We start from the raw sequence: 12,194 nt of genomic DNA, 5'->3' as shown, positions 1-12,194 counted from the left end.
TGGCCTAGGAGTCCTAAATCTCTCCTTCAGGTACTTGGCTTCTTATACCATGCTTTAGCTGAAGAATACAAAGATGCTTCTACATCACTTTAAAACAAATACATAAAAATATTTTTCTGTTTATGTAAGAATGTTTTTTTTCGAATCCATTTGATGGTGACTTTTTATTTTAGCCAGGTAAAACCAGCCTTTGGGGAGGTTTTCAACAATTGTAAGTGGACCTAGAAACTCCCATATGTATACACACACTCGAATACTTCACGACTGAAAGAAAAGTTAAACGTATGCATTTTTTTCAAGATAGATGGAAATAAAATTATCAAGTTCTATGAAATTAAAAGAAAGTGAAAGATAAAATCAGAATTGTCTCATTTATATGTGGTATATGGAATACATGAATTAAATGATGTACTGTTTGAAAAGATGGGGGGAGGTGCATACATCTTATTATTCCCAGAATATACATAGAAAGGCAGAGATATAAAGAAAGATATGAAGAAAAAGAAAAAATAAACTGGAAACTATGGGTAGCGTGTTTCAAGTGGATTAGAGTACCTTGTGTTTTAAAGGAGTGGTATAGGTAAATGTCCAAACCACAGCGTCAACAAAACTAAGCACAAGGCTCAAAATTCTATAACCCAATTTACAAAGGTGCTTTTTAAGATGGCAGGCTGCGAATATGTGGTGGCTGGGTGGGGTCTGAGAACCCAAGAGAGGGTAGAAGACACTGGTGATATGATTGGCACTGGCACATAGTATGTCTTAAACGTAGCTATGAATAACATGACAAATCCTGATGCATTAATAAAATAACAAAAATAATACTGTGTAGATAGTAGAAAGAAAAGAACTATGTGTGTTTGTGCATGAGGTTGGAGAAGCGTGAGAAGAGGCAATGAGAAGCAAAGGGGGCAGGGTTTAAGGTGATTCAGGAGCATCGGTGTCATAAACGAATGAGCTAACTAATATTCGAATAAATCACATTGATTGTGATTGATTCAATCACAGAATCAAAAACTTTGTAATTATAGACAAGAACTTTAACAACCAAGTTTACAAAGGCTCTTGTCACCTTGAAACCTGGGTCTGAAGAGTGGGTAGGAAGCTTAAAAACTCTGGTGGATGCAACTTGACACCAGTGATGGGATTGATGTGAGAAAATTATATGTGTAAAGATCATCTACAATATCATTGTAAATTATAGTACTTTAATAAAATACAATTTGAAAATACAGCTTAGGGATGAGAATAAAGACCTATCATTTCTCCTCAGTTATGACAATCAATGAATTACCTCAATGTATAAAACACTTTATTGATTAAGGTGTTTTATAGGTGTCAATTTTAAAATGTAACTGTAACATAGATTACTAAGAGCCAGTAATGCAAGCACGGTTAGATAAAATATTATCTTTGATCAAAACTTGTTATTATGAAGATAAAACCTTGTAGACCCACACTACAGAACACATTGGACTAAATTAAAATACTTAAATTTGTGAATACATCTATCAAATTTGGAGGCAGTGAATGGACTTAGTTTCATTCGTTGAGCATAGTGGTCGTGGAGTGCTGGATTGAAGTTGGGAACATTATTTTAGGAACTTTGTAAGTCATACTGTCTAAATGAAATAATTATTTGTTTTTATATTCTAAAATTGACATGTGACATACCTTCATATCATACTATACATTATTGCATATTTATACAGTTGATTTTCCCAATTCTGTGAGATTGCTTTTAGAGGTTGTGCCTTCTCTGAGTAGTAAGTTGGTGAGTCTCTGTGGCACTCTCATTTTGTCATAACTGTCCTTGTTCTTAGCTGACCATCACCCTGGATCTGAGTTCCTGTTTCTCTTGTGTCAGGTGATTATAAAAGGGCAGTCTTGGTTAGCCCAGTTCTTAGTGAGGCAATACATGAACTGCCAGCTCTTTTCATCTGCGAGGGTAAATGTGCTCAGGTCTTTATTAACTGGTGCTGGGGTAAGAAAAACTACAAATATTTGGTATACCTCAAAGAGTTAATACAACTTCACAGTGTAAATTATTTTCTCTTTTAAGTTAGCATCTCTCATATATTTTAACACTTACTATATTGTTACTTTTATAGAAGTAAATAATGATTTTTGATTGTTGAGAAATTGTAGATATGTTCAATATGCTATGATGTGAGTTACCAATCAAAGACAGAAAATTGTATTTAAGTATCTTTGATAAATCAGAAAGATTTTTTTGAATTTGAAAGAAAACAATTTAAATTTTAAATTTTGATGGTATTCTTCTTCATGGTATCATTCACTAAGATGAAAGGGACAACCCAATAAAGGATTCTGCTGATAAGGTCATGACACTTGAAGACTCATTCATGTAGATTTGCTATCAATGGGTCTGGTATGGAAATATATGATATTTCTGAGGCAGTTAAGTCATTGATCTGAATCCAGTCCAGTGGGATTTCATATTGTTTCATTTCTGTCTGAATGTTTTTTTAATGGCTAATAAAGCTGTTAATTTAAAAAAAAATCTCTAGAATATACTTCATCCTAGTAGGACTGTGGACTATTCATCGAGCTTGGTTATCCATCCCTCAATTTTTTCATTCTTGGTATTTAGTATGTTCCAGCATGAAGAAAAATTGAATTTTAGTTCACCCTCTTACGTACTCTGATTTAAGTTTATGAGCACAGAGAGGAATAGAGTTATATTTAGTTAAATTCATAATCTTTATTAGGTTTCTATGACAAAGGAACCTGTTTTGTTTTGGGGTAATACCTAACAGTATTGTTCAATTCATACTCCTGACTTTGCACTCTGGAATCATTTCTGTTGGTCTCAGTGTTGCTAAAAGTCATCTGAGAACAGAGCCTCGGTTTGCCACAATGCAATGCAATGCAAAAGGATCTTATTATATGTGGTCTTATTCAGACTTCATAAAGTAAACTTAAAAAAATTAACTTAAAGTGTGTACTAAGAACATAAATGAGCATATATGACTAAGTGTACATGGATATATATGTATATATTACAAATTGTAGGTATATAATACAAAAGACCATAAGAGGCTGAAGCTTCTTCGGAAAATAAAATGAATAAAAATCACCAGAAAAGTAATGAGGAAAGATAATGGAAGAGATGTTTTGTTTGTTCAAGGCATTTTGGTTTCAAATTTCAGACCAATTATAACCTGCTCTCCATCTTTTTCATAGACTCTCTTCTATCATATCATAGGCAGAAATGGGGGCCTTAATTATTCTCAATATAAGAACTCAATATATAAGGATAGCAATCATAACACCTTTATATGCATTTTTCACAGGGGTTTTCAAATTTCTATTCCTATACTGAAATGTCACAGCAGATACATGATATTGTCAATTTATGGTCCGAATACTATAGTAACTTAGCTTCCACAACACATAAATTGTGAAATAGTTACATAGTTTGAGGAACTCAATTTTAACCTTATATTGAGGAAGCAGTGTGCAATCTGCTGGTGTTAAGAAAAATTAGTGACCTTAGTAGTAAATTTATTTGTGGATACTACATTCAGTAGCCATCAGACAGACACAAATTTTATTTTGATTACTTAACATATGTTTAAAAGACATTTGATAATCATTCTAGGACTTAATTAGTAACATCTTCTCTTTGGATATATATCTAACTGTATAAAGACAAATGATCATATAGGAAATAATTTGAATTATTTTAGAGTTACGGATGCTTTATATATATGAACAGAAGAAAAGTCTTAGTCTTCAAATGTTTCATCAAAGTCATGATTCTTGATCTACAAAGAATGATAAAATTTACAATGTGTAATACAGAAAAAGGCTTAATATGTATTTTTTCTAGATATATTTGAGAAATTTGGAAAACATCACTGAAATATGAGAAAAGAAGAAATATAATAAATTGAACCACAGTTATCATCATCTTTTTCTGTTACTATCTCACAACAAATATTGAATATATCAAACAATTGATCACAAAATTGGTGACATTTTCTATTATTATTTTTCACCATGAAAGTACTAGAGGTCAAATGTATTGTCCATTGCAGCTTTGTTGGGTTCAACGGATTATTTCTGGCAATGATCACCTTCCTTATGTTTCCAATTTACTTAACGATGACTTACTCTGCATCTCCTATTATTCCAAACACTAGTTACATCCTTGCATGGAATGTTCCAACTGAAAAATGTCCCAAGGAATATAATGTGACAATAAATCTGAGCATCTACTCATTCGTAGGATATCCTACTAAAAATAACACTGGACAGAATGTTACATTGTTTTATGTGGATAGACTTGGTCTATATCCTCACATAAATATGAGTAGTAATGTCGATGTGAATGGAGGAATTCCCCAGTGTGGAAACCTAACAGTTCACTTGGAAGAAGCCAGTAAAAACATTGGAAAATATATAAAAAATGATTCTGTAGGCTTGGCTGTTATTGACTGGGAAGATTGGAGACCCCTCTGGGCTAGAAATTGGCTTTCAAAAAATATTTACAGGAACAAATCTATTGAGTTGGTTATGCAAAACAATAATAGTCTTAATCTACATGATGCTACTCAGATAGCGATGAAAGAATTTGAAAGGGCAGCAAAGGATTTCATGTTAAAGACATTAAAACTGGGAAAATTATTAAGACCAAAGAACTATTGGGGTTTTTACCTTTTCCCTGATTGTTACAATCATCAGTATAGGGAAATTGAATATAATGGAAGTTGCTTTGACATAGAGAAATCAAGAAATGATCGACTCTACTGGTTGTGGAATGAAAGCACTGCTCTTTACCCATCCATTTACTTGAATAAAAATTTAAGTTCAAATCCACGGGCGGCGCTCTTTGCCAGAAATCGGGTCCAGGAAGCCATTAGGGTATCTGCAAAGCGAGGTGTTGAAAATCCACTTCCGGTTTTTGTGTATGTCCGTCCAGATTTTACAGATGCTCCTGGAGATTTTCTTTCTGAGGTAAGAAAATCAAGCAAACAAAGGGCCATGGCTTTGTATTCAGGCTGTTATTCAGTAGAATTGAACATCATTTATGTAGTGAATAAAAGTTACATTTTAGTACACTTGAGGTGTAACCAGTTCACCATATAATGATGGGAGTGTAAAATAAGAATATATTTGATTTTTAATTCAATCCTATGAAGCTTCTAACGAGAATGAGGTATTGTTGATAATGCAGAAATTTATTTTAGTCTTGAGTTTCTCTTTTTATAGGTGGTCTTCCCTCCCTCCCTCCCTCCCTCCCTCCCTCCCTCCCTCCCTCCCTTCCTTCCTTCCTTCCTTCCTTCCTTCGTTCCTTCCTTCCTTCCTTCCTTCCTTACCTCCCTATTTTATTCTTTCATAGTTTTTGTCCCTTCTTCCAATTATCTTGCCACAGACAGCCTAAAAATGCTCAGGTTACCATTTGAGGTACATGGATCTAAGGTATGTCCGATCTTGCCAAGCAGGTCCCTTAACTATTGACTGTGCAATCCATCTCTGTATCTTCTTTTTTTGACATTAGATCAATGAACATCATGTACAGATTTTTGTTTTATGAAGACAGTATTTTTTAAAGATAAAATCAAGTTAGAAGAAAAGATTTAAATTATACTTATAAACTCTGCTACTTTAGTTTATTGTTCTATATGTAAAAGTTTAGTTTTGTTCCAATTGGTTTAACATGTTTCTATCACATTTGACAGTATGATCTCATGAATACTATTGGTGAGAGTATTGCTCTAGGTGCCTCTGGAATTATTGTATGGGGAAGCCTCAATTTCAGCAAAAGTAAGGTAAGTCTAATTGTAGGCAATGGGTTAAACTATTCGCAATTTTATTGTTTTTGTTGATACTGAGGAATAAAAATGGTGCAATGATCCTCACACATCAGAGGTGCTCAATGTGTTTCATAGAAACCAATAATCTAGCATTTGTTTATTTCTATTAGAGGCAGGATGTATTTTCTTTCCTTCAAGTCTGGAAGTAAATAATATGATTCTGGACTTTATTCTGGAACTGATATTTCCCGAACTTGATTCCTACTGAGCAGTAAAATCACTGCTACCATCTCAAAATTCTTGCATTCTGTTGAGTAATTTTAAACAAAATCCTCAGTTTCTACAATTCTGTTCCTACTCTTCTGTTTCTAATGTTTTGCTTCTACTCTTCAAAGACACAAGTTGAGGGATATTTGTTAGTTTATGATACAGTACTATGTTATCTTAACTGAGCATGCATATATATAGTTATTGAACAAAATATTTTTTTAAAGTTCATAAATCAATGTTCTTGGATAAAATTGGGATTAGTGACTTATTTGTACAATTTTAAAGCTAAGATTTTTTGGTTATTTAAAATGCATTAGAAAATCCAAGAGTGATAGACTTCTAGGTTTTTTGCCCCCATCTTGTCAAAAACAGTGTATGTACTCAGTATGTGTTGAGTGATCACTCCCAATGGCTCAAAGGTCTCTATGTGTATCAGGAATTGAAGAGTCAGCAGCATGTAAGACAAGCATATTATAGACAGTACAACCTCTCTAGCCCAAGAGTAATAGATTTCTGTAACATAAAGAAATCATAATATTCGGGATGAAAAGTTCGCAAAGCAGGTAGAGCATTTGTCTTGTACATGGCCAACCCAGGTTTGAAACATGGCATCCCAATATTTCCCCCAGCAAAGCAGGAATATTTTCTACATTCAGAGACAGGAGTAACCCCTGAGCATTGCCAGGTGACCCAGAAATTTAAAAAAAATGGAAAAGTACAAAAATATAATCTAAAATTAAACTATTGTTGTTTATAAGTCTTTTGAGAAGAAAAGCGTTTATTTTAATTTTAATTGGGCCCCCAAAATAATACAAGGGTAATTAGCTTTCGAGATCAATGAAAATGTTCAAAATATACCTAAGGGACAAGACTAGAAATTCATTTATCCAATGTATTAAAATTAGTTTAACCTTTAGACTCAAAGCAAAAATAGTGTTGTCATAGGGGACACAGACTTTTTGGAGTTGAACTTTTCCTTTATTGTTAGATGTAGAAATGATGGTGATGTATGTGTCATGAAGAAAGTATTATGGTATCAAGAGCCAGGATCTTGTTTCAGGAAATGTAAAGAACAGAATTGATCATCTAAGTTGTAAAGAACTTTTCGGTCTTCTATGTCCATAGATAAACTATTCAAAATTTCACTATTTTAATTATGGAAATATTAGGTAAGCATCAATGTGAAACTTTGTTTCTGTTCATTTTGGGTTACTCTTAACTATGTTGAGAGGTTCCTTCTGACTCTTTTTCAAGATTTATTCTTGATGATACTTGATACTATAGGTGTTGTCAGGGGTTAAGGTAGGATTGACTGTATTTAAGGCAGCTTCTTAAATTCTATACTACCACTTGGTTCCTCATTTTTCCACTTTAAAAAGATAATTTCAATACTTTTCCACTATTTTGCATACTTATATTTCTCAGGGGTCACACTGTTCAACAGTGCCTAAAGAAATAACAGAAAAAAATAATTGAAACAAAGAGATCCTGTTAAACACTTTGCAGAATATTTTATGTCATAAAATCAACTAAAATATATAACTATTTAAGAAATAGTTCAAAGCATCACTCATGTTTCCTGAAACATATTATCTCCATTTTCAAGAGACTGCATTTCTATGATTAACCACTATAAATTACCTGTATTGATATTTTGCTTTAACAAGTCTTGATCATTTTTTAGTTTAGGAAATAAGGAAAAAATATGTCATTGCCCCGTTTAGTTGAATGCAGGCTAGGGTACTGAATTAGCTCATTAATTTATTTTACATTCTTCCTGACATCACAGTCTGCAATTATGATCAGGGAATTCTCAGCATCCCACACAAAGGGAGAGATTTTGCTACCCTGACACATTTCTACCTATGGCACTGCCTGAATATGTTGCTACTTTACTCTATTTCATTTTTTTCTGTTTGTGTTTCCAATTTTTAATCATTTAACTGCAAGTTTGACAATAAAAAAGGCACTTTTCTATACTGCATTAAATGGACTTAAGAACTTTCCTTATGTTCCTGGTTAATTTGCAATTTGAGTTTCAGAAATACCAAGTCTAATTGCAATGGTGGAAGTAAGGTCTTTGTGAAATGTAGGCAAGTTCTTCTTTACTTTTCATGTTATGAGATTAGTGTGGAAACAGAAGGAATCTGGTTTATGAGACATGGCGCAAAATGGTTTTAATTCCTGGTAAAACACGGGCAGTTTAATATAATAATTTTTATCCTGTCATCTTTACAACAACGCTAAGAGACATACCTTTATCTATTCTTACTTGACAGATGATACAGTTAAAAACATCTTGAAGTGTTGGGCCAGAGTGGGCAGGGTATTTTCCTTGCACGAGTTTGTCCAGGTTCAATCTTCAGAATCCCATATGGTCCCCTGAGCATTTTTGGAGTAATTCCTGAGTGTAAATCTGAGAGTGATCCAAAAAAATTAAAAGGAATGTAGAATGTTGGCTTGTTTTCATTAAATTGAGACACTTAATCACTGAAATAATTGGGATGAGAGACACAGAGCCCATAACCTGTCAGATACACTGATTTGGACTTTGGGCCACACCTTTTCATGCAAAGGGTTTATGCTTGGCTCTGTGTACATAGATTGCACAGGCAGTGCTTGGGATCATGTACAGTACAGGGCATCAGATATGTATCAGCTGGGAACAAGGCAAGCCCCATACCTGCTGTAACTTTTTCTCACTCCGATTCAGGCATCATAAATCAATCATTAGATCAACCAAAATTAAAATATATTGAACCTCAATCATGTAATTATTCAGTGGATTTAAAAGGCACTTAAATTTCTTAAAATTGCTCTCGAAAACCTTTAAAATAATTTTATTGGTAAGAGTAAAAGGAAAAAGTATTTTCTCCCTTGCTCAATTTCATTTGTTTTTGCTCTTTTTGTTGTTCTTTTTTAAATAAATTGATTTATTAATTTTGTTTCGGGTGTCATACCCAGTGATGCTCAAGAATTACTTCTGGCTCAAAACTTGGGAATTATACCAAGAAGTGTTCAGGGAACCATATAGGATACTGGAGATTGAACCCAGATCAGGTGCCTGCAAGGCAAATTCCTTCCCTGCTTTACTATTTATTCCTGGGGCCCTCTTTTTGTTGTTGTTGTTTAGAAAATACTTCACACAGTGAATCTAGTCTTGTATATGTTACCTTGTCCTTTGGTACTCTTAACTTTTTATTTACAGGCTTCATGCAACAATCTGACCGATTATCTGAACAATGTCCTAAATCCTTACTTACTGAACGTCACCCGAGCAGCCGAAAGGTGTAGCCAAGTGCTCTGTAGTGGGCAAGGAATATGTAAAAGGAAAAATTGGAACTCAACTGACTATCTTCACCTGAAAGGAGAAACATTTACGAATGGATATGTGGACATTATAGAGTCCAAAGTGAATGCGAATTTTACAAACCCAGATGATCAAGAATTTGCTACAAAATTTGAGTGCGGCTGTTATTCGAATCAATATGGATTGTAATCAGACAAGTTCTAACCAAAGCATAATTACGTTAATATATGTAATGCTAATGTTTGCATGCCATCCTCTCTGACCCCGTTGACTAAGATCCTATTCTTATTGGAAAAAAAGTCAAGCTCTGACTTTTTAGCAATATCTCATTTTGCATACTGTCTGCAATGTTGACTTATATTTTTCTGAAAAAGATGTCTATGGGTTCCTTAGACTGAATATTCAGTGGACGTAATCTCCAACAGCCTCTAAGAAGGGCTTCAGAGTGTTAACCAGTAAAACACTAACAACCAATTACTCACTGAATACAATATAAATGAAATCATGTGTGAATGAATCATAACTGAAATGATTTATGATAAATGAGTTTTAAGAATTTGTGATTAATTTATAATATATTAATAAATTTATGATAAAATAATTAATCGAACAATTATGTTGTCTACGCTAATTATTTTTGAGGAGGCACAACTAGAGATGGTGAGGGTTTACTCTGGCTTTATAATCAAAGATCATTCCTGTGTGTACTTGGCAAGTCATTAGTGATACTGGGGATTTGGACCCAAGTTGGCTGCATACAAGGCAAGTGCTTAACCTATGTAATATCTCACTGGACCCATGCAGCTAATTCATTTTAATATTTGTATTAGGTACTGATTTTATTTACATTTTTACATATTACTTTAGCAAAGAAATCTTTAAGAAAACTAAGAATATTTAATTATGTATTCCTAGTTCAGTTAAAAAACCTATTTTTATGCCTAAAACGAGTTTATTAGTTTATTATGAACGACTTTGTAAATAACGGGGATTTTTAAAAAAATTTTCTTTAATTATTAGTGAAACACCATGAGGTACAGTAGTAGATTTACAATTTTTTGTGCTTGGGTTTTGATTATACAATGATCAAATACCCATCCCTCCACCAGTGCCCATTTTCCACCACCATGGATAATACCCCTACCATCCCCATCCCTCCCATCCTACCCTGCCTCTGTGGCTGGGCAATCCCTTGTGTTCTCTCTCTCCTTTTGGGTGTTGTGGTCTGCTAAAGAGGCATTGAGTGGCAAATATGTTCAGTCCATAGTCTACTTTCAACATGCATCTCCCCTCCTGGGAGGATCCTCCAAACACCCTTTATTTGGTGCTCCCTTCTCTATCTGAGCTGCCCTTTAGCCTAGAATGCCTGGCTGGCCTCTAAGCTATGGAGTAATCCTCCATTACTGATCTCAGCTATTCTTGGGTGTTAATCTCCTATTTTGTTACTTTATGTCCACCAGATGAATACAATCTTTCTATGTCTATCCCTCTCTTTCTGACTCATTTCGCTTAGCATGATACTTTCCATGTAGTACCAATTGTATGTGAATTTCATGACTTCATCTTTTCTAACAGCTACATAGTACTCCATTGTGTAGATGTACCAAAGTTTCTGTAACCGGTCCTCTGTTCTTGGGCATTCAGGTTTCTTCCAGTTTCTGGCTATTTTAAAGAGTGCTGCAATGAACAAACAAGTGCAGATGTCACTTCGACTATACATTTTTGCCTCTCTGGGAGATATTCCCAGGAGTGGTATTGCTGGGTCAAAAGGGAGCTGAATTTTTAATTTTTTTAGTATCGTCTATACTGTTTTCCAGAAGGGCTGAACCAGTAGACATTCCCACCAATAGTGAAGGAGTGTCCCTTTCTCTCCACATCAGCGCCAGCATCGGTTGCTTTTGTTTTTTTGAACGTGGGCCCGTCTCTGAGGTGTGAAATGGTATCTCATTGTGGTTTTGATCTGCATCTCCCTGATTGTTAATGATGTAGAGCATTTCCTCATGTGCTTTTTTGCCATTCGGATTTCTTCTTTGAGAAAGTTTCTGTTCATTTCACTGCCCCATTTTTTGATGGGGTTGGATGTTTTCTTCTTGTGGATTTCAAACAGTATTTTGTATATCCTTGATATCAACCGCTTGTCAGATGTGTATTCGGCGAATATCCTTTCCCATTCTGTAGACTGTCTTTGTATTTTGGTCTCTGTTTCTTTGGAGGTGCGGAAGCTTCTTAGTTTAAGATAGTCCCATTTATCTATCTCTGTTTTGACTTGCTCGCCCATTGGCGTGGCATCTTTGAAGATAGCATTGGCTTCAAAGTCATGGAGGGTTTTGCCAACTTGGTCTTCAATGTACCTTATAGTTTCTAGTCTGATGTTGAGGTCTTTAATCCATTTTGATCTTACTTTTGTACGTGGCGTCAGGCTGAGTTCTGAGCCCATGTTTTTGCATGTAGCCGTCCAGTTTTGCCAGCACAATTTGTTAAAGAGGCTTTCCTTACTCCACTTCAAATTTCTTGCACCTTTATCAAAGATTAGATGATCATATGACTGATGGGAGATGTCAGTGTATTCAACCCTGTTCCAATGGTCTGCAGTTCTGCCTTTGTTCCAGTACCATGCTGTTTTAATTATTATTCCTTTGTAGTAGAGTTTGAAGTTAGGGAGGTTGATTCCTCCCATTTTCTTTTTCCCAAGAATTGCTTTAGCTATTCGTGGGGGCTTATTGTTCCATATAAATTTCAGGAGTGTTTGCTCCATTTCTTTGAAAAATGTCATGGGTATCTTTATAGGGATAGCATTGAATTTATACAATGCTTTCGGTAGTATTGCCATT

General features: G+C 34.5%; 1 protein-coding gene across 1 annotated transcript; it reads left to right on the top strand.

Moving 5' to 3' along the window:
* Positions 1–4,095: 4,095 nt before the first annotated feature.
* On the top strand, positions 4,096–9,552 carry LOC130027637 (hyaluronidase-5-like). The gene is made up of 3 exons (XM_056118489.1): positions 4,096–4,983; positions 5,709–5,798; positions 9,262–9,552. Exons 1-3 carry the CDS (start codon positions 4,096–4,098, stop codon positions 9,550–9,552), a joined length of 1,269 nt encoding a protein of 422 aa, XP_055974464.1.
* The last annotated feature ends 2,642 nt before the right edge of the window (positions 9,553–12,194 follow it).

This window comes from Sorex fumeus, unplaced genomic scaffold (assembly GCF_029834395.1).
Source record: "Sorex fumeus unplaced genomic scaffold, SorFum_2.1 ptg000037l, whole genome shotgun sequence".
NCBI lineage: Eukaryota > Metazoa > Chordata > Mammalia > Eulipotyphla > Soricidae > Sorex > Sorex fumeus.
The sequence above is the reverse complement of the archived record's forward strand: the minus strand, read 5'-3'. Positions and strand labels throughout refer to the sequence as shown.